Source organism: Schistocerca gregaria, chromosome 2 (genome assembly GCF_023897955.1).
Source record: "Schistocerca gregaria isolate iqSchGreg1 chromosome 2, iqSchGreg1.2, whole genome shotgun sequence".
NCBI lineage: Eukaryota > Metazoa > Arthropoda > Insecta > Orthoptera > Acrididae > Schistocerca > Schistocerca gregaria.
This window is the reverse complement of record NC_064921.1, coordinates 382,931,626-382,955,997: the sequence shown is the minus strand read 5'-3', so window position 1 is coordinate 382,955,997 and position 24,372 is coordinate 382,931,626. Positions and strand designations below refer to the sequence as shown.

The window sequence follows — 24,372 nt, the reverse complement described above, 5'->3', positions numbered from 1 at the left end:
ACCGCTGATTTGCTATATTGTTTAAGGGGATATATCTCTCATGTTCAGTTAGCCTAGTGCATATTGGACGCCCAGTCTCACCTACATACACCAGTCCACATTCACACTCGATTTCATATACTCAGGCGGCATGAAACTTGTCAATTGTATCTTTTGTCGAGCCCAGAATGTCTTTTATTTTGTTGTTGCTACGAAAAATCGGCTTAATACCTGCCCGACGGAGAATTTTGCCCAGACGTTCAGTAACCCCTTGTACATACGGTAGCACGGCGGTGTTCTGTGCTTCGTTCTGTATTTCCCTGTTGCCCTCCTCCTTCGGCGCCATGGTTTTGCGTATCAGCCTCATGTCGTAGCCATTAGCTCTAAAAATGGTCCTGAGGTTCTGCAGTTCAGCTTGCAGGTTGTATTCATCGCTGATCCTGTAGGCTCTCTTAGTTAAAGTTCGCAGGGCCGAATTCTTTTGCATAGGATGGTGGTGGGAGGATGCATGCAGGTACCTGTCCGTGTTGGTGGATTTCCTGTAAACTCTGTGTCCAAGCTTCCCGTCTGGCTTACGATAAACTTCTACGTCGAGAAAAGGCAATACCCCGTTCTTTTCAATCTCCATGGTAAAATGAATTTTGCTGTGCTGCTGGTTAAGATGTTCGTGGAAGTTCTGAAGCTCTTCTTCTCCGTGTGGCCAGATAACAAAGGTGTCATCCACGTATCGTAGCCAGCATTCCGGGCGTAATGGCGCGGACAGGAGTGCTGTTTCTTCGAATGCTTGCATAAAAATGTCTGCTGCAGCTGGCGAAAGAGTGGAACCCATAGCAACACCGTCCGTCTGCGTGTAAAAAATCCCCTTTCCACCTAAAATAGGTGGTCGTCAAACAGTGGCGCACTAGCTCGGTGATGTCAGGTGCCATGCGTTCCTCTAAGATGTTCATGGTGTCCGTCACGGGTACATTCGTGAACAAAGATTTCACGTCAAAACTGACCATCAAATCCGTATCAGAGACCCGCTTCTCTTTCAAAAGTGCTATAAAATGGGTGGAGTCCTTGACGTATGCATCTGTATGTCTCACTAAACGTCTAAGCTTCGGAGCCAGTTCTTTCGCTAATTTGTAGGTCGGCGAGTTGATACTACTCACTATCGGCCATAAAGGGAAGGCTTCTTTGTGGATCTTTGGTACCCCATATATTCTTGGTGCCTGTGGCACCTGTGGAATGAGTCTACGGGTCGTGTCAAAATTCATCCTGGTTTGCTTCAGCAGCGCTTGCGTCGATTTCACTATCTTGACCGTCGGATCCCCCTTAAGTTTATGGTAAATGGGTTCCTTCAAAAGATCCTCCATCCGCTTATCGTAATCTACTGTGTCCAACACTACGGTGGCATTTCCCTTGTCCGCCTGTATTATCACAATCTGAGAGTTGTTCTTCAGCTCCTTGATGGCCTGACGTTCCTCTTTACTGATGTTTTGCTTCGGAGGCTTTGCGTGAGCCAAGACTCGTACTATTTCTTGTCGGATCTTCTCTGCTTCTGGTTGTGGTAGATGGCGTACCGATGCCTCCACTGATTCGATAATGTCTTCTTTCGGTACTAGTTTTGGTGCGATTGCATAGTTCATCCCTTTCGCCAAAACTTTTGTGGCTGCATCGCTCAAGGTGTGGCTGGAGAGGTTCACCACTGTTCGTCGCGTATCCAAAACTGGTCCTTCATCTCTTGTTTTCCGTTGCAATTTGTCGAACTTCGTCACCTGGCGACTGGTGGTACATTCACTTGATCTGGCAGCTTGCTGGAAGGTTAACCTGTCGACCTTGTGCCAGTCATCCTCATCCAGTTTCCCACTCAGAAAGAGGTGCAGTTCACACAGTTTTATGTTGTTCACGTCGAGACTACCACGAATGTGACGGATCCTTTCCCGCAATAAAGCTTTGCTGGCCTGTGCACAGATATTCCTGGCCTTGTACGATTTTATGTGGGACGTCAGCCGTAAAAATGTTGGTACTACATTGGCATCCCTACATCTCTTCAGGAACGCGAGATCATTCAGCAGTTTACCTCTTTTCAGCCTCAGTGATTCGAGCTGCCTGATGTTTGCGTAAATCTCCTGCCCATACAGGTGCGTTAAATGTAACCGTAGGCTTCCGCGGCCGTTGTCAATGTCAATAAAATTCTTCTGGGTTAGAGACCGCATTGTCATTTATAAAATTCCAACGTTTCGGCGTCTGTTGCAAGACACCTTCCTCAGGGTGTGTTGCTAACTGCTGAATGCGCGCAAGTGTGGGTACATATATACTATGGAAGAGTATATTTGTACCCACACTTGCCAAGGGTTGTGGCAGATGTCGCGGCGCTCACGTGTGCTTAGTGGACGGACCCTTCGAATTCGAAACTCGATTATAGCAAGCTGTTTCTCACGCACCAGCATTATTCGGTTGCACTCCGCCATGTTACAAGCAACAGCTCGGAGCTGCCTGGAGGCAGAAATATGTGGACAAGTAGAATAAATATGTAAAATGTTGATAAAGTTTGCTGTATTTTAAAAAAAAAGTTTGCGAGTTTTCACATTAAAATTTCTGAGCTATTACTTTTCTGCGTTCTCTCGAAGTTCACAAAGCTTGGTAATATTAATAACCATTTTGTTGATGCCGTCAACGATTCTGACGGTGATGTCCAAGACGGTCTTGTACGTATAAAAATTCGCCAAAGGAACGTCATAACATATTAACTGCTGACCCAAAACTTTCATTGCAGCATGAATTTAAGATTTTCAGACCTTGAACATCCTCAGCAAGGCGAAGTACTTCAGTTCCAGAGCGACGAGGTGGAAAATATTTACAGGTTGTTCACAAAATCTAGGGCTTACCAACCCTGAAGAAGATTAACGTTGACGGGTTTTAAGCAAAACAAAACTGTAATTTAGATAATCTTTCTATAATACATTAACTTCGGAATCTTTGGAGTGGGATTACGATGTAAAATCACAATCATTAGTTGCTAATTTCGGCACGATTCCATTACTCTTTGAGCCGTGGGACGATTCCGATAGCTCGCGCGAGTTGATCATGTTCTTTGCCGGTTACACGGACTTTGGTTTTCTTTCTGGTGGAAGAGAGGAAGTCGGTTGTGCGGAAAGGCAGAGTAGCGGTCGGGATTGCGCGGTTGTGGTTGATGGTGTGTCCGATAGAACGTAAGGGCTTCCTGGAGATCAACTGCTCAGCATTGCCGGCGCGCCGGTTTTCTGGTGTTAGTGTTGGCGCCCGGCGTTTTCGGTGCAGGGCGGTGCGGCTGTTGACGTGTCGTGCTGGACCAGCCCAGTCTTGTTCTCTCAGTACCCGCGTTCCTCCCCGAGAATTTCACTCGTTATCGCCCCGTGAGGTAGCAGCGTGGTTTAGGGGCCTTGCCATGGTTCGCACAGATCCCCCATCGGAGGTTCGAGTCCTCCCTCGGGCGTGAGTGTATGTGTTGTCCTTAGCCTAAGTTAGTGTAAGTTAGATAAAGTAGTGTGTAAGCTTAGGGACAGATGACATCAGCAGTTTGGTACCATAGGAATTTACAACTTGCTTTCAACCAGCAGTAGACCTTAGCTTCCTTAGTGTAAATTCTTTGGTTATGCACTTCAGGTAAGACTCCCCCAGTAAAGTAAGTCCCTTTTCGTGTTGAACTTAAAAGTAAAAGAAATAACGTGTTTTGTCTGAAGGAGGCCGCATGTATATTGGCACTGATAGTCGAATATGTGTTATGGAGTGGGCAATTGTGATTTTACAGTACTTTTATGTAGGAAAAAATTAACTTATCTTAAAAATCATTTGTGCATATTGACTTATTTGCTTTTCAATTATCACGAGATAACACCGGTGACAATCTCTTACTTCATCTGTGGCTTTTCTGGAGTAATCACACAAACCAGAAATGTCAGCTTCCAAAGTTTTATAGTTAACGTTTTATTAAAATAAATGAAGAGTCTTCAGATTGTTTAAAATATATAGACATTTTAATCGCACTTTTTATTAAAATTTAGTGGTATGAAGAATCAGAAAATAGGCATTATTATGGTATGTGACATTTAATTCTTTTATTAAATGCGTTAATTAGTAAAAAATAGATTTAAGTTACTACTTGCAAATTGTAGAAAATCACAGAGCGAGCCCTAGACTGGAGCAAATTTCCAGTTGTTACTGTAAGATTTTTATAATAGTGTTCATATCCGACCAGAACGAAAGTCTGTCTGACGGCTTTAGTTCGTTTATCAAGCTACTGGTTCTTTGGCACTTCTGGTTTTGTTGCCCTTTGCGAGATCCACGTTTTCACTGCTTCTAATGCTTTGAAATGTCTGTAATTTCGATGCCCAGTTTCCATTTGGTTACCTACGTTTTCGTTCGTTGAAGAGTTGATTGTACAACTATACAAGGAAATTTCTGATTTTGTGATTTTTTGGGTTGTTCTTAAAGTTTTGTGTTTCATGGTGGATTTATTTCATATTTCAGTTTGACTCCCACTTATTCTTCTCGAAAGAAGTTGACACTGTCATCAAGAGCATGGCACCGTCGTCTGTAAAACACGAAATACCAATGTTCTAACACAGAAACCACCCGTATTTTCCATTCAGTGTCAAATGACGTGTACTTATCTAATTATGGTTACGCCCTATCGCTGGAGGATCAGAGCTCGGCTGCAGGACTGAATGATCTATCTATATCAAGTGGTAAGAAACTGGAAAATTAATCAATAAAGATGATCATATCATATAGAATGCACATACTGCGAAAGGAACTGCAATGTAGAGGAGGATAACAGGTATAGATGTGGCCAAATGTATGGAAACGCCATAAACGCAACACATTACCACGCCTAACACTATGTAGGAAAACTTATGGCATTCAAAACAGCTAACATTCGTCTCGGAGTTGATAAATGCAGGTCCCGTGTGTTTTCAAAGGAATCTTGTACCTTTCTTCCTGCAAAATAGTGGCAAGTTCGGCCAACGATGATGGCTGAGCAGTACTGAGATTTCGGGCCTGTGGCGACCAGTTAAGATGCGACAGTTCATTCCAGCTCTCCGAAAACCAGTCATTAACGAAGCCCGATGTATGTTTTACTTATGGTAGGAGAAATAGAAAAGATTATCAAAGCATTGTAAAATAACAAAGCACCAAGAGAGGATGGGATGGTAACAGAAATGTGGAAACTAGGGGGCTTACCCACATGGAAGAAAATTCACAAAGTATTTATTTGGACAAAGGGAATAGTACCTAGTGACCAGAAACAATCATACAAAAGGAGATAAAACAGACACCAACAGCTACAGGGGTATATCCTTGTTACCAGTAACGTACGAAATACTATCTAAAGCATTTTTAAACAGAATAGAGGAACAAGCTGGACATAATATAGGAAATTATCAAGCAGGATTTAGAAAAAGTAGATCATGTGCAAAACAGATGTTTAATTTAAAAACAATTTTGAGAGTGAGACGTATACAAAATAAAAATACAATAGTTAGTCTGGTAGACATCAAGAAGGCCTACGACTCAGTTGACAGACAAACACAATTACAGATACTTTATGAATCAGTTATAGACGAAAACACCAGTAGACTTGTTGAATAAACGCTCACAGATACAACACCAAGGATTAAGTTTCAAGGTGAAATTTCTGAACCATTCAAAATCAAAACAGGAGTTGAACAAGGAGATGGACTGTCCCCAATCCTCTTTAACTTGGTTTTAGATAAAATAGTAAAAACATGGGAAAGTACATTAAAAAACAGAGGCACAAAGGGTATAAGCATGGGCCAAGGAAAGAACAAATTTGAAGTGAAATGTTTAGCTTGTGCGGATGATATGGCATTGGTACTGAAAACCGAACATACGCAATAGTTATTCTTGAGCTGTTACACGAGACTGCTGAAAAGACGGGCTAGAAGTGTCCTATGAAAAAACCGACAATACAGAACACAAACATAATACACAAAAGTGTATGAAAACAAACTATGAAAAAATTAAAAGAGTTGATAAATTCAAATACCTGGGGGAGTGGATCCAAGCCATTCGACTGGATAACACAACAGATAAAGAAAGAATAAAAAAGTTAGAATTTGCATATAAATTAACACAAAACTATTACAATAAGAAATCAATATCCACAGAAGCGAAGATTACAAATTATAATTCAGCTATTAGGACACAAGCAACATATGGATCAGAGTGCCTAACACTGAATAAGAAAGGCAAATTAAGAGACCTAGAAAAAAGAGATACAAAAATACTAAGAGAAATTCTAGATCCTGATAAAAACAACGAAAATAGGTGGATTAAAAGGAGAAATAAAGATTTATATAAAAATACAGAAAAGATCACACGATACAATGAGGAAGAGACAGATAAAATTTTATGGACATTTAAAAAGAGTGGAAGATACACGGACTACGGAAGAAAATCTTTAATTACGTTAGTAAGCTGAAAAAAAACTGTAGGATGGATAGAAGCAGTAAACAAAGATTCCAAACAAAATAGGTGTTACAGAAGAAATGATCAGTGACAGGAATCACTTCAGGCTACTAATAGAAAACGTAAATTATGAAGAAGATGAGCCAAAACTTCGACCCAAGTGAGTGTGAACAGATGAGCAGAGACGAGCATGAAGAAATACTGGGAAGAAAGTCTTAAATTGTATGCGGCCCATAGCTGGCCATATATATATATATATATATATATATATATATATATATATATATATATATATATATATATATATCTTTTCTACACAGTATGTTTCACAGGGGAAATGCACAGCTCATTATAGCAGTCACCACTAGAATTGCGAAAGGGAAGTTGAAAAAAAGGCATAAATACGCAGAAAATCCCAACTGTTTATTTGTTAAGTTATAATAGAAAGGCTCATTAGTTACCATTATTTTGGTTAGCAAGGAATGAAAATGATTTACTTGATGATCAAAATAACTTTGTTGACTGTATGGTTGCCTTCTTATGTAATATACAATATGAATCTGTTACGCAGTTTACTAGGTAATGTTTGTGGGTTTAATTAACCGTTAATTCGCTCTGCTAGTTTTGTTATCATTACAAGATTTACGGCAACAGGTCATGCCAGAAGTTCATGTAAGGCTCAAATAAGCTGGTTCCAGTTCGAAGAGGAGCTGCTATCACCAAATAGTTGGGTGACGATTCGTCGTACTCTTCCCACGTCACTGTCACAAGTGAACTCTGTTGCGGAGTTGGATTACTGAAACAAAAATAAATGTAATACAGTCTAATCAGTATTCACAGTTGAGTCACAGGTGGCTCGAAAGAAATCATCAGATGGACACGGATAAAGGGTTCAGTTCGGGGGAAGGAAGGAGGCACAGTTTGTTACTGTTTCCGTCTTCCCTTCCACCCCATCCCCTCCCTCCTTCAAATATTACTTACCATCATTCCAACCTTTGAAGTTCCACAGACGTGTTTAATTTTAGTAACAACGACATTAAAATACATAAAATGTTGCGATATGATGTTAATGAATTCTGTAACTATCACAAAATATATAAAATACTTGACTGCAATAATTTAGCATAACGTCAAAAATTGTAGTTTAAGGAAAGATATGCCAGAAAATTTGAGAATTTCTTACAATTATTTAAAGAACCATAACAGCAAAAAAATCTTTCGGAGATATCGTATTTGGGCACTATAAAATCGAAATGTGCACTCAGATTACTAGTATTTCACTAATCTCTACCACTGTGAATGATGGTCTTCGAATTATAAGTATACGAAAGTGTAAAGGAGAGGAATGTTGTTACTTTCAGCAGTTTCTGCCTTCATTCGGGAATTCAGGCTTTCTGTTACTTATTTTTCTCAGTGAAAGGTCTTGCCTTGTGTTTCTCCAGTACTGGCAGTTATGTGAATAGCAGAAGCTGTTGGACTTGGCTGTCTGAAAATGTCAGTAACATTGTTAAAAATTTCTTGAACACTCACACAGAAAATTTTACAGCATTCTAAACTACGCCTGTTCCTATGCCATATTAATTGTTGTACAATACTGAAAAAACTGTATCTTTTCGAAGTTAGTGTAGTGTTCATTTGCATAGGCCGACTTACTAACTCTTTGATAAATTTTATAATATTTCTTCTGTTGCTGATTACATCCACATCTACATCCATATTCCGTATGCCGCCGACAGGTATATTGCGGAGGGTACCACTACTCCACATTTCCTTTCCTGTTCCGTTTACAGAAAGAGCGATGGGAAAACACCTCTGTATGCTTTTATTTTCGCCAGTCCGTCTTGATCACACAGATTTCTTTACGCTTTATTACCGGTTTCCTCATACCGCCATCTTCAGTTCTGTTGTAAATATAAATATCGTCTAAGCGACCAGGTTCAGTTAGTTAAGACTAAATCTTTGCAGTATTAGTGACGCATGAAATATAGAAGTATAAAATATTTATAGCCATGAATAGCAGCCATACATACCGCTAAAATATTTTGATAAAAAGTGTGCTGTCACCGCAAGGCACCACACTTGCTAGGTTGCAGGCTTCAAATCGGCCGCGGTCCGTCAGTACACACCTGACCCGCGAGTCGCCACTGTCGACGCTAGCAGACCGAGCGCCGCCACTCGGCTGGTATTTATTTAAGAGACTAGCTAGCGCACTGGCCAGTTCTACAGCCGACTTTAATAGGAATGGTTCACTTGTTATAGCTTCAGAGATCTCATTTGCAGAGACGCTAGTTAGCATAGCCTTCAGCTAAGTCAGTAGCTACGTCCTAGCCAGGCACCACATACAGTTTATGCATTGACAATTGATCTGTAAGAGTGAAGCAATCAGAACTGTAAAGAAGTATCCGCAGTTCAGTCTATAACTTCACTTGTAAATATTATTGTACAAAGTCAAGATCGACGTTCACCGCTGATGCTGAATTAAAGCTAAGTATTTAATTGTATTCATGTCTACTTACTTTCTAAATCACCTAAAATGTTCCAGATACTATAGTTCATTGAACCTCACGTCAGCCTACATGATCGACGCGTGCGATTAATGGCCACACCTCGTGATCAGACCAAGAGTCAAATTGCGTGACTCAGCCGGGTCACCCTTTTTCCATGAGACCCATTGTTCCGGCTAATACACAACAAAAAATCATCGTCAAGTGAAACATGTGAGTGCATGGTACTTCCTGATAATACTCAGATTGCGTCAGGTATTTATACAAGAAGCTACTGCCAGCAGAGGGCACTTTAGCTAGAGTACCTAGTAAACCAGTGTCGCCAATATAAAGATTAAAATGCAGTATGCATTGTCTTTAGTTAAAGTTTTCCTTTGGCTATATGAGTGTCTAACATTAAAAGCATAGGCTGATACACTATATGTGAAATTGGACTCATACTTAAAACCCATAAAAAGCACAAATCTACACAATACAGCCTTTAGCCTGGTTAGATAACAAACAATCTTTTATGAGTGACAGTATAAAACGTTTAAACAGCATAAAGACTAAAATGCAGTGTGCACTGTCTTTAGTTTTTTTAACTAAAGACAGTGCATACTGCATTTTAATCTTTATATCGGCGACACTGGTTTACTATGTACTCTAGCTTAAGTGCCCTCTGTTTGTACTAAGTTCTTTCATAAATACCTGACGCAATCTGAGTATTATCAGCACGCACCATGTACTCACATGTTTAACTTGACGATGATTTTTTATCAGAATATTTTAATGCTATGTATGGCTGCTTGTACGGCTATAAATGTTTTATATTTTTACATTACATGCATCATTAACATTGTACAGATTTAGTCTTAACTAATTGAACCTGGTCGCTTACACAATATTTATATTTACAACAGATCTGAAGATGGCGGTAAGCCGAAACCAGCAATAAAGTGTAAAGAAATCTGTGTGATCAAGACGGACTTGTGAAAATAAAAGTGCCAAAAATAAAATGACTTCGGACTCATTTACAGACCTCTTGTCTTCAGTTGATAAGCTCTTTATACGCCTTCGTCACAGTCCATATTTCACTTATCTTACGCAAACTGTACGTTGGTGGTGGTACAACCGTTCTGCAGTCAGCTTCAAACCCTGGTTCTCTGAATTTTCTCAGTAGCGTTCCTTGAAAGAACGTCAGCTTCCCTCCGTGGATTTTCATTTGGTTCAAATGGCTCTGAGCACTTTGGGACTTAACTTCTGAGGTCATCAGTCCCCTAGAACTTAGAAATACTTAAACCTAACTAACCTAAGGACATCACACACATCCATGCCCTAGGCAGGATTCGAACCTGCGACCGCAGCGGTCACACGGTTCCAGACAGTAGCGCCTAGAACCGCACGGCCACCTCGGCCGGCCGGATTTTCATTTGAAAACCCGAAGCATCTCCGTAACACTTGCACGTTGATCGAACCCATCTTTAACAAATCTAACAGCATGCCTTTGAACTGCTTCGATCTCTACCTTTAATCGGACCTGGTGCGGATCCAAAACATTGGATCAGTACTCAATAGGGGCACGTATGATAGTGTTCTATGTGCGATCTCCTTCACAGATGAACCACACTTTCCTAAAATTCTCCCAATAAACTGAAGTCTACCACACGTATTCCGTACTACCGCTCCTAGGCGTATGGTCCACGGTTAATCGACGTGGCTGTGTGAAGCAGGACACTACTAATGCAGGATTGCAGGATTGTTTTCCCACTCATCTACATTACTTTAAAATTTTATACATTTAGGACAAGGTGTCATCCATCACAGCAACTATATATTTTGTTTAAGTCATCTTGTATCTTCCTACAGTTACTGGACGACAACATCATACTGTACACCACAGCAACAGCGTGTAGCCGCAGATTTCTGGTCATTCTGTCTGAAAAGTCATTTATGTATACAAAGAATAACAGTGGTCCTATCACTCCCACCTGGGACGTTATTGACGATAACCGTTGTCTTTGATGATCACTCGCCGTCGTCGGGACAACGCGGTGGTTTCTATTACTTAAGAAGTCTTCGAAACAGTCGCATACCTCGAAAACTATGCCGTGTGCTCGGACCTTCTCCAATAGTCTGCAGTGGGTCACGAGGTCAAGCGTTTTCCGGATATTTAGCTGAATTTTGCACAAGCGATACTTTCCAAATTAGTGCTGATTTTTGGATATGAAGTTTTCCATTACAAGGAAATTTATCATAAACGAACTGAAAATATGTTCAAGAATTCTGCAGCAAATCGATGTTGCCGATATTGGTCTGCAATTTTACATATCCATTCCATTAGCTTTCTTATACATAGGAATCAGCTGCACTTTTTTCCAGTCGCTTGGGACATTGCTCTGAGTGAGAGAATCGCGATAAATGCAAGCTAAGTAAGTGGTCAGTGCCTTAGAGCACTCTCTGCGAAACCCGTTTGGGATTGCATCCAGACCTGGGCCCTTATTTGTTTGCAACTACTTCAGCTGCTTCTCTATGCCAGGAATGTCGATTGCTATGTTCTCCATACGGGAATGTGTGCATCGGTCAAACGGCTGGATGTTGGTACGATGCACCTGCGCGAATGTTTTATTAAACGTAAAATTTAAAACTTCTAATTTACTTTTGCTGTCTTTACTGTCACACCAGATTGGTCAACGAGTGACTAGATGGAAGCCTAAAACGCGTTTAGAGATTTCACGTAGAGCCAGAGTTTTCCCGGTTTCTCGGTTGGATCCTTCTCTAAGGTATGACGGTGCTAGTCCTATGCACTGAAGTACAAATGTTTACTAATTTTTGCCTGTCAAATTTTGTGCGTTCTTTATTGAACCGAGAGTCCAACAGTCTCTGCTTCGTCATTTCCGAATTTTGTTAGATGACTACAATGGATCCCTTCCGTCTTTAATCAACCCACATGGCACCTACTCATCCAGAGCGTGATTCATAATCAATTTAAACTTTCACTACGTCTATCATATTGGATTTATTGTCTATGTGGGATGTTGAGAACTGCTTATCTGCTCTTTCTAGCAAAAATGCTGTTCCAGTTTTTTTATGGATTTATTAGCTTCAGTAATCGTCGTCACTATCATGACATAATGATCACTTATTCCTGTCTGTGTACTGACACTGTCGATAGAATCAGGCCTGTTTATAGGTACAGTGTCTAAAGTATTTCTATCGTTTGTGGCCTGCCGATCTAGCTACTCATGTCGGATTTCAGAAAATGTGTTCAAAACTGCTCCACAAGACTGTCTGTCTGTACCACCTACAATGAAGCCTTACAAGTCCCTGCCTACACTCCATTCCATCCAACTAATAGGGCACGACCTGGGAATTTTCGAGCTACTCAGTGTAGAACTTGTTTAACGATTCTAAAACAGTCACGGCGGAATCAGGTTGCTGGCAACAACAACCAATAATTAACATGAGTTCACCTAGGCGTGTTACTCACATCCACATAACTTCACAGTTAGACCCAGTTTTCACCTCGATAGACACATTAACTTCAGTGAACACTCCCCCACCTACGGCGTCTACTGAGTCTTGTCGGTAAATGTTCCATCCCTCGCTAAATATTTTGGGTCTTTAAGTTTTCGATTTGAGCCAGTTCTCGGTTCCGAGAATAATTTGTGACGAGCTTCCCACAGGGCAATCAGTTCTTCGCAGGAGAGCTTCTGTAAAGTTTGGAAGGTAGGAGCCTATATCAACGACTTGGGGAAATCCAGATGTCACGATGACTATCCGTTAGTTACTAGAGCCTGTGATTTTATAAAACGAAATCATCAATCTAGTCGGACAATTAAGATGATACTCTGTAGGCAAACAATGTGATACGATACCGCATGTGAGGAACGCTAGCAGAAGGCTTCTCGGGCTATAAAATCAATTTGAGATCACCTGTCCATTGCACTCATTATTTCGTGAGAATAAAGAGCTGGTTGTGCTCACAAAAACGAGATTTCATGACTCCGTACTGACTATGTGTCAAAAGATCATTTCCGCCGAGGTAATCAGTGTGTTCGAACACAGCATATCTACCAAAGTCCTACTACATTTGACGTCAGTGATTTGGATCTGTAACTCAGCGAATTGGTTCATATGGTTTGAATGGCTCTGAGCACTATGGGACTTAACATCTGAAGTCATCAGTTCCCTAGACTTAGAACCACTTAAACCTATGAAACTTCCTCGCAGATTAAAACTGTTTGGAAGCTAGGAGGCGAGGTAGTGGCTGAAGTACAGCTGTGAGTACCGGGCGTGAGTCGTGCTTCGGTAGCTCAGTTGGTAGAGCACTTGCCCGCGAAAGGCAATGGTCCCGAGTTCGAGTCTCGGTCGAGCACACAGTTTTAATCTGCCAGGAAGTTTCATATCAGCGCACACTCCGCACTCCGCTGCAGAGTGAAAATCTCATTCTAGCTCCTCCTGTGTGTGCACATGACATGTACACACTATATTAATCTTACTGCTATGTATAAAAATTAAACTATAAAAGCAATCAGAGAAACCTAATAAGTATTTTGCTACTCTCCTGGTAGGTCAGCAACGGAGGCTGAAGCTGACTGAGCTGTGAACATCAGTCACTGGGCGTTTATAACGAACGAAAGACAGCTACGCTGCAGACTGTGCGAACCTTCACTTTACAGTTACTAAACTACGAGACTACACTTCTTAAACATGAAAACACACCAAGAATTGAAGAAATTAAGACTAAAACTATCAAAGCATACAGGAAAATCCATACATGTAGGTTCCTATTCTCCTGGTGTGTTACCCAATAGAGGTTGTACCTATCTATCTAAATGTATGAATTGCAACGTAAATCGTCTACAGAGAGAATTAAGTCTGCTCGACGTACCTTAAGTCTGAGATTATTCATATATCCCGTATAGATTCCATTATATTTTGGTTTATTTAGAACCCATTTATTGCGTCCAGTGACAAATATAAGTCTAATCAGTTGCATATGACACTGATCTTTCTATGAAACGTGAGCTTTTCTGACGGAAGCGCCAAAGAAACTGGTATAGGCATGCGGATTCAAATACAGATTTGTAAACAGGCAGAATATGGCGCTGCGGTCTGCAACGCCTATATGCGACCACAAGTGCCTGGTGCAGTTGTTAGGTCGGTTATTGCTGCTATCGTTGCAGGTTATCGAGAGTTAGGTGAGTTTGCACGTGGTATTGTAGTAGGCTCACGAGCGATTGGACACAGCATCTCAGAGACAGCGCTGAAGTGGGGATTTTTCTGTACTACCATTTCACGAGTGTACGTGAATATCAGGAATCCCGCAAAGCATTAAATCTCTGACATCGATGCCGCTAGAAAAAAATACTGCAAGAACGAGACCAACAACGACAGAAGAGAATCGTTCAGCATAACAGAAGTGCAACCTTTCCGCAAATTGCTGCAGATTTCAACGCTTGGCCATCAACAAGTACCAGCGTGCCAACTATTCAACGAAACCTCATCGATATGGGCTCTCGGACCCGATGGCCCATTCGTGTACCCTTGACGACCCCACGTCACAAAGCTTGGGCCATTCATCACAGACATTGGACTGCTGATGACTGCAAAACATTGCCCAGTAGGATGAGTATCGTTTCAAATTGTACATTGTGGATGGACGTGTACGAGCATGGAGACAACATCATGAATCCATGGATCCTGCATGTCAGCAGGGGACTGTTGAAGCTGGTAGAGTCTCTGTACTGGTGTGGGGCGTCTGCAATTGGAGTGCTACGTGACTCCTGATATATCTACATACGACTCTGATAGATGACACGTACGTAAGCATCCTGCCTGAAGCACCTGCATCCATTCATATCCACTGTGAATGCCGACGGACTTGGGCAATTCCAGCAGGACAATGCGACATCCCACACGTCCAGAATTGCTACAGAGTGGGTCCAAGAACACTCTTCTAAGTTTAAACACTTCCACCAGCCACCAGACTCCCGAAAGATGTACATTACTGAGCATATCTGGGTTGCCTTGCAACGTGCTGTGCACAACAGATTTCGACTCGTCCGTATTCTTGCGGATTTATGGACAGCCCTTGCAGCATTCATGGTGTAAATTCCCTCCTGCACTACTTTAGACATTAGTCGAGTCCGTGCCACGGCGTGTTGCTGCACTCCTGTGCCGTCGCGCAGGTGTTCCAGTTTTTTTGGCTCTTCAGTGTATTTTCTGATGGAATCGATAAGTCACATTCTTTTCTGCGGAAATGTCTCAGAAATAGAAGGTTTACCATTCTGATTTTTTCTTTAGCTGCCTGATAATTCAAGAGTAATGGGATAATTTTTTTCCGAAACTGATCACTATCTACGAAAATGTATCTAACAATATTCTGTTACGTTACTGTGCCCGACTTGAAAAATTTGGTACTGAAATCAGATTGTAACAGCCAAATAATTTTGCCTGTAATTCTTTTTGTGAGACAGAAAGTTCAAGAGACAATCTACATTTGTCAGGAGCAGCTTCAAGTTTACTGTTAAACCTATGTAAAGTATGCTACAGGAACAACTGACAATCACATGATTCTAGGTTGTTGTTTACGTATATGCATCTTGTTTCAACTTGCACGTGTGTGGCATCTTTTTTCATATTGACTCTGCATGAAAACGATTCTAGCTTACAACTACTCACATTTAAGTTTTCCATGCCTATAATTTCTGTCTGTTCAGAAAATGTGCGTTTGTCTTTTAATTGAGAGTTTTGCTAATCTTCGAAACAGATAAGAAGCTCATTTAATTTGTTTTTCAACGTTTTAGTGTTCTGGTAAAACCTTTCTTTTTCCGAAAATTGTCCTGTCCTTGCAAAATATATTAATTTATTCTGTGTGTGTCTGTATTAGAGCTATTTATTTTCATTGCAATATAAGGACAAAGCCTACATCATTGTGTGACGATTCCTCGATGTATATAAATAAATATACTATGATCCTGTTTTGTTTTGATTTCGCGAATACCTGTCTGTAAACTGGCTCTAATCAAAAACTGTGCCCCGCTGTCTCCATTAATCACAGGGAATTGTCCTTGTGCCTGTGACCCTCTGACACATTCAGCTAGGCACTTAGCTAGTCTGTTCTTTCTCCTTCTATTCAAGTGCAGAACATGGTCAGTGTGTCCATATCCCAAGGACAGCAAGACGTGCAGCACAGATATAAGACCTCGCTGTACTCGTCAATAAGCCTACTAGATCCACATTTTTTTTCACAAGCGGCTAAGCCATCGTCCGTAATGGCGATGAAAAACCTACAGAAACTCCAGTATGGTTTGTTATATTGATACTTTTGATCGATCCAGCACATCTGTTGTAACATGGTGTTCTAAGTGGATAGGCTGCTTCATTCTCAACTTGCTATGAGCAACACATCTTGTTCTTCAAATTATTTCCAATAGCTTTTATTTCCCTCCTAACCTGAATGTCGTTTCTGTGAGTGTGCTGCACCCTACTTTGTACTAAAGTTGACTAAGGCTTATTCACTTTTGTCGTAGATAACATGTTAAAGGAGATTTGTGTAATTTTTTCCTCTTTCACTTCATGGTTATTGCCTTTCCTAGAGAACATCATCATAATTCTGTTTCTTCAGTTAGTGTTCTATGCATAATCATACGTTATTGTTAATGGTCTTCGCAGAAAGTACGATAACATAAGATTTGTTTTGTACGTAAAAACTCTATTATTTTTTACTGAACCTGACGCCACACAGATCTCATCAACCGATGGTGCACATGGGACGCTATTCAGAACTGTTTTCTTGTACATGTTAATTTAACAAAACACTGCAATTTCTACGATCAGAGTTCTGTAGAAATCTAAATTTATAATCTGTGTTATAGTTGCTGTACGAAGTTAAAAAGTTTGAAGCTAATGATTGAGGTAAAATGTACACCCATCTGTGTACAGTATATGTTAGGTCATGAACGTAGCTGGTATTCCAGTTATCCCTTCTTTACAATATATAACAGCACTCCCTGTTTCTAACTTTAGAACATACTTGCGTATAACAATATTCTTGTAGAGCGCATTATTCAGATACAACTGCGACACAAAATATTTATCTAAAAGTTTAGGCGTAATAGTACGAATTCATTAGGTTTCTATGTATATCACATTCGCCATCTTATTAACGTGTTCCCCTGATTAAGTTTGCAAGGAAACGCTATGTAGGATATGTCCGTGATGCTGTTATAAACTTTCATAGATGAGCAAGAAGGGTACACGAATCAGTTTGAGGTCAGAGACCCTGGACCGGAAATGACCGAGTCTAAAGTAATATGCGAAAATCGTTCTGATAGCTCTGATAGTGGACTTCTTCTAATGCTGACTCTCTGCATTCTGTATCTTGGGAGTAGGTAGTATGGACAGAAACAAAAAAAAATCCAGTAAACATGGTCTCTAAAGTGTTTTGTTTAAGAGCTATAAACAGTTGTTCACTAGAAGAGATGTGTTTCACAGTAATAAATATTAACAAGTGTTTATAGCTCTTAAAGTATGGTCTTTAGAGTCCATGCTTACTGGGCATTTCTTTCTTGTTCTGATCCACACCACTACTTTCTAAAATATAGAAAGCAAAGAGCTTGCAGTATAAGGGGTCCACTATCAGAGGTATTAGAACAATTTTCGCTTAAAACTTTAGACTCAATCGTTTCCGGACCACGGCAAATGACCTCATGTTAATACATTTACCCTTCTCCGTCATCCCCTAAGGTCTGTAACATCACCTTGTAGAAATCACATTCAGTGGGTCTCTTATAATGGAGCTAGGAATAGACATTGCGAATAGCTAATAAAATTCTGTGTATTTAATAACATTCACAAAATACTGAATACATGTTACGAAATTTGTTTAACAAATATAGTGTGCTGTATCACACTCTTTGCACGTACTGACCTTAAAGTAGTCGCATGTTACAATGCTTTGATTTAGTCCTGTTCGTTGGTGTTATTATGCACACTGAAAGCTCTTAAGAATCGTATATTTAAAATAACTGCGACATATTACTTACTCATATTTGGCGAAATTGGTCCACAATTCTAGCATCTGAGATCTAATTACGCCTTCCTCCGAATTGGAATCGAGTGAAGACGATGCAAACAAGTAACGCGTATCATCAGCGTGAGCAGCTCCTGGGCATAAAAAAAAACACACGAGGAAGTACCAACTTCTAGTCACGTACTATAAAGCACCATATTTTCATTATGAAACATCTAAATCTTTTGTAAATCGTATTGTACTGAAGGAAGTGTTCATTTGCCAAAATTAAAATTTAATAAGGAATCATCTTTTTATAAATCTGAAGTGTTATTTGTGTAGACTCCGTTTAAGGAAGATTTTGATTCCCTATTTTCTAAAACTGACGCATACGAGATTTTATTGCATACAGGACTTACGGCTGGCACAAGTTACTTATTTTATTATTTATGTAAGTGTGATGTTGAAAAACCTAAGGAAAGATAAATAGGGTGATTAACTGCTCGCTCCCCCTACCTGGTCCTCCAGGGTAGGCGCTGAGAGAGCCGACGTAAGTAAACTCGTAGTAATACACGGGCTCAGAGGAATAGCGAGCCATGCTCTTGATGACAGCGTCAACTCCTTCCGAAAAGAATAGGTGGGAATCAAACTGCAATACGAAATAAATGCTCCATGAAACTCACAAAGCTTTGTGAACAACAAAAAAATCACAAAAACAAAAAATTTACTTGTACAGTTGTACTATCAACTCTTCAACGAACGGAAACGCATGTAACCAAATGAAAATTCTTCATCGAAGCTATAGATATTTCAAGACAATAAAAGCAGTGAAAATGTAGCTCCCACAAAGAGCAGCAAAACTAGAAGTGCCAAGGAACCACTACTCGATAAATGGGTAAAAGCCGTCAGACAGACTTTGGTTGCTGGGAGGCAATGAATATTGTGATACAATAATTTACGCTAACAGTTGAAAATTTGTGCCAGCTCAGGACTCTTAACTTGGATTTCCTATTAGCAAATAGTCACCTTAATCTATTTTTTACTCAACTAATAGATTTATTGCAAGAAATAAATGTTACATACCATAGTAATGTCAATTTTCTGATGCTTCATACCATTGAATTTTAATGAAAAATAGGAGTAAAATATATAATTTAAACAATCTAAAAGCTCTCTGTATACATGTTAATAAAAAGTGTACTGTAAAAATTTGGATACTGCTGTTTCTATATCGTGTGATTGCTCCGCAAAAGTCACTACTGGGGTAAGAGGTTGTCACAGGTGTTATCTTGTTATAATTAAAAACAGAACAGGCAGTGTGCACAAATGAACGTTAAGAAGAGTTAATTTTTTTCATATACAAAAATAAATGAAATTGTAAACGCAAAATCGCCCATTAAATACATACAGTGTCACACTTTTCCTAAACAGATAACACATTTTCGAGATCATTAACTGTGCCAACGTGCCTACAGCCTCATTAAGAAGAAACAATTATTTCTTTCCTTAAAAGTTTAATACGAACGGGAAGTTTATTTACTGGGAGAACCTCACTCGGAGAGCATAAACAAACACTTGAAACTAAGGAAGCCAGTGTCTGCTACTGGTTGATAAAAAGCAATATAGTCGTGCCAAAATCAGCGACTGCTGATTATGATTTAATGTCTAATCCCAACTCCAGAGATGCCGAAGTTAATCTGTTCATAAGAAGATCATATGAATCGCAGTATTAAATCTTCCATTGTTCAAAATCTGTCAGCGTTAAGCTGTTCAGGCTTAACAAGCTCCACATTTTGTCAACCACCTGCAAATATCATCACGCTGGTCGCTCTGGAGCCAAAGTAATTCGCCGTGCTCTGTATGTTCTATTACTGCGCCATTACAGGCAAACTCCTTTTCATGCGGTCTGTAAATCTTGAATTCATACTTACATGAAAGTCTTCTGACAGTAGTTAACGTATTATGACCATTCCTTTGATGAATTTTTTTTCTTGGACATCATCTTCTGAACACTTCATTGCATCAGAAAAATGGTAATTATTATTATAAAGCTCCACAAGCTGCAAGGGCGTGCTGAAAAGTAATGCTCCAGAATTTTTAATGTGAAAACTCTAAAAAATCGCATTTTCGCGAGCGGCTTTTTGGAAGACACTGGTACCGAGCACTGTCGTGCAGTGACCTTTGGTTCCCCCGCTCTCCGGCGGCCCGTTACAGAGTAACTGCATATCATTTAATTCCTTATCCCCGGTTACATTAGGTGTTTGTGTCGCTCTGAAAATATCCACACGATAGTGCAACTATCAACAGTGTGCTCCGTACGTTCCCTTTTATTCCAGTCACGCTGCTTATTGACAACAGTAACGCCAACTTCACTTTTCTCCTTCATTTCAGTACTGCTCCGTTCTCTCTCTGGATTGCCTTTACAACAGGGCTATTTACACGTTAACAGTGGTACAGTGGCAGAAAAAAATCGCAACGCCAAGAAGGAGTTGTGCGACATAAACGAAAGTTGGTAGGGGCGTTTCTGTATCTGGAAGATGATGTCTATTCAAACTTCGCGTCAGTTGCATAACAGTGACCCTAGTAGCACCACTAATAGGATGCTTTAAATGTACGCTCTGACGGTCGTGAGCCTTAATTACCTTTGAGCTGATGTTTGCAAAGAATATCTTTAAGCAGTTGAAAACGCCATTGCCAGGAACTCCCAGAGTTTGAACGAGGTCGTGTAATAGGGAAACGAGAAACTGAATGTTCCTTCTGCGATACTGCAGAACGACTTCCCACGAATGTGGCCACTGTACATGACTGCTGACAGCGATTGTCACTATAATGTACATTCGAAAGAAAACCACGGTCACATCGCACTACCGAGATGGAAGACCATGGAGTCAGACGTATATATCTTCCTTATCGTACTGCATTTGCAGCAACAGTCTGAGCCGCATCTGGCATCACAGTGGCACAACGAATTGTTACAAATTGGTTACTAAACTACAGCTCAAGCCAGACCCCCTGTACACAATTTGAAACTAACGATTAATTAGTTCTCCTGGGTATAGAAAAGGACAGTCGTTTAACAGAATCGTTAATACATATTTACATTAATTGCGTCTGACCCGCAAGTATGACATATTCAGTACCTTACCAGGTAGGATTGTCGGACGACATCAAAAAAGTGCTAAGAAGGGCAGCTCGTTTCGTGTTATCGCGCAATAGGTGTGGGATTGTCACTGATATGATACGCGAGTTGAGGTGGTAGTCACTGAAGCAAAGGCGGTTTTCATTGCGGCGAGATCTATTTACGAAATTTCAATCATCGACTTCCTCTTCCGAATGCGAAAATATTTTGTTGACACCCACCTACGTAGGGAGAAACGATCATCATAATAAAACAAGATAAACCAGAGCTCGAAACGAAAGATTTAGGTGTTCCTTTTTCCCACGCGCCATTCGAGAGTGGTATGGTAGAGAATTAGTATGAAAATGGTTCGATGAACCCTCTTCCAGGCACTTAAGTGTGAATTGCAGAGTAACCAAGTAGATGTAGATGTAGAACATTTTAAAAACATACGTTGATGATAACTGATATTGCCGACCTAAGGTGGAGTAAATTAATACTGCCACGTACGAGGGCACACTGAAAAGTAATGCCCTCGAATCATTTATTTTGTTCTCAATAGCTGTTGAGGTATTCACGTCATGCATATTGTTCCGTCGACTTCCCTGCTTCACTGATGCATGTTCCAACACTCTGCCGCTAGAGGGCTCCGAATTGTGGCATGTAACGTGGCGGTTTGTAACATTAACTACGTTGGTGCGAGAGAGACCCTCAGAAAACAGAAAGCTCGAAGAGTTCGTCAACATATGGAGCACCCCCAACTTCAGAATGTCAATACTAGATCACACCATTCTAGTGCCGAACGGTGCGCCATCTGTAACGACCAGACATCTGCGGTTCACTGTCTTCCATCATCTCTCATACAGTTCCGACTTGGCTCCGTCCGATTTTCATCTGTTTCCACAACTTAACGAACACCTTTGAGGACTTCACTTTGATAGTGACGAAGCGGTGCGGCCAGAGGAGAGGTTGTGGCTCCGTAAAGAAAGTCAAACCTTCTACAGTGATGACATCAACAAACTGGTCTCTCGCTGGGAGAAATGTGTTCGTCGACACGGTGACTATGTTGAGAAATAAATACACTGATGAACCAAAGAAACTGGTACACCTGCCTAATATCGTGTAGAGTCCCCGCGAGCACGCAGAACTGCCTCAAGACAACGTGGCATGGACTCGACCAATGTCTGAAGTAATGCTGGAGGTAATCGATACCGTGAATCCTGCAGGGCTGTCAGTAAATCCGTAAGAGTGTGAGGGGGTAGTGATATCTGCTGAACAGCACGTTGAAAGGCATCCTAGATATCCTCAATAATGTTCATGTTTGCGGTGTTTGGTGCCCAGCGGAACTGTTTAATCTCAGAAGAACGTTTCTGGAGCCACTGTGTTGCAATTATGAACGGGTGTTGTCGCGTTGTCCTGCTGGAATAGCCCAAATCCGTCGGAAAGCAGAATGGACGTGAACGGACGCAGGTGACCAGACAGGATGCTTCCATACGTTTCATCTGTCAGAGTCGTATCTAGACGTATCCGGAGTTCCATATCACTCTACATGCACACGTAACACACCATGGTACTAGCCTTCACCAGCTTCAAAAGGCCCCTGCTGACATGCATCGTCCATGGATTCATGAGGTCGTATCCACACGCGTACACGTCCATCCGCTCGATACAATTTTAAACGAGACCCGTCCGACCAGGCAACATGTTTCCAGTCATCAACAGTCCAATGTCGGTGTTGACGGGTCCAAGCGAGGCGTAACGCTTTGTGTCGCGCAGTCATCAAGGGTAGACGAGTAAGCCTTCGGCTCCGAAAGCGCTTATCGATGATGTTACGTTGCATGGTTCGCACTCTGACACACGTTGATGGCCCAACATTGAAATCTGCAGCAATGTGCGGAAGGGTTGCACTTCTGTTACGTTGAACGATTCTCTTCAATTGTCGTTGGTCCCGGTCTTGCAAGATCTTTTCCCGGGCGCAGCAATGTCAGAGATTTGATCTTTTACCGGATTTAGGAAAATCCCCACTTCATCTCTACCTCGGAGATGTGTCCATTACTCGTGTGCCGAGTGTAACACCACGGTCAAGCTCACTTAAGGCTTCATAACCTGCCATTGCAGCAGCAGTAACCAATCGAACAACTACGCCAGACTCTTGCTGTTTTATACAGGTATTGCCTACTGCAGACCCATGTCACGGATTGCGCGGCCCCTCCCTCCGGCATGGGTGTATGTGTTTTTCTTAGTATAAGTTAGTTTAAGTAGTGTGTAAGTCTAGGGACCGATGACCTCAGCAGTTTGGTCCCTTAGGAATTCATACATTCGGACATTCGACCACAGCGCCGTATTCTGCCCGTTTACATACCAGTTTCTTTGGCGCCGTAGTGTATGTAGACATGAAGGATAATGATGTAACATGTTATTAACATTAGTTTTATTGAAAAAACTTTAATAGTTTTCACATAAAAAACTCGGAGGCATTATTTTTCACCACACACTCATATGAACGTTTTCGCTGCTGGCATCTGTTGTGTGTTGTGTTTTGGTACTTGTATCATATATTCCCTGACATTGTCAAAGTAACGCATTCTTGGCGAGAAAAGAGGTCCTCTTCGTTGAGGATATTCTGTATATAGTTCGTCGATTTTCTTTTCTTCTGGAGCTCTAAGTACGAATACAAAGAAGACTCTTAGCTTTAACTTTGGACGCAATGTTTGGTTGTCCACATACATCATGCACTTCTTTGTTTGTTGATTTCTCCATCCAGTTGTTTTATCTTGAATCCTGCCAAATTTTTTCCTCAAAATTTTACTTTCGGTGATCCTAATTTTGCTTCTTTCTGGTCTTGTTAATATCTGCGTCTCACATGAGTATGTCATAAGAGATATGATAAGGGGGGAGGGAGGAGGGGGGTATTGGTGTTTAACGTCCCGTCGACAACGAGGTCATTAGAGACATAGCACAAGTTCGGATTAGCGAAGGATGGTGTAGGAAGTCGGCCGTGCCCTTTGAAAGGAATCATCCCGGCATCTGCCTGGAGTGATCTAGGGAAATCACGGAAAATCTATATCAGGGTGGCCGGACGCGGGATTGAACCGTCGTCCTCCCAAATGCGAGTCCAGTGTGCTAACCACTGCGCCACCTCGCTCGGTGCAGATATGATAAGGGTTTTGTGTATACGAATCTTAGAATTTCTTAAAGTTTTCTGTTTATTATGTGCAGTAATGTGACTTATCATCTACTGGCTTTCCATACCTGTATTTTACTGTTTATTTCTCCTTTGATGTTGTCGTAAATCAGTTTTGTACATCTTGCACGACATC

General features: G+C 40.9%; 1 protein-coding gene across 1 annotated transcript in view; it reads right to left on the bottom strand.

Moving 5' to 3' along the window:
- Window positions 1-6,834: 6,834 nt before the first annotated feature.
- LOC126320770 (esterase FE4-like) overlaps window positions 6,835-24,372 on the bottom strand; it is a 77,560-nt gene continuing 60,022 nt past the window's right edge. The window contains exons 9-11 of the mRNA XM_049994119.1: window positions 18,451-18,583; window positions 17,969-18,089; window positions 6,835-7,228 (exon numbers count right to left, since the gene is read on the bottom strand). Of these exons, the coding sequence (XP_049850076.1) occupies window positions 7,075-7,228; window positions 17,969-18,089; window positions 18,451-18,583 (408 nt within the window). The 3' untranslated portion in view covers window positions 6,835-7,074. The remainder of the gene's footprint in view (window positions 7,229-17,968; window positions 18,090-18,450; window positions 18,584-24,372) is intronic.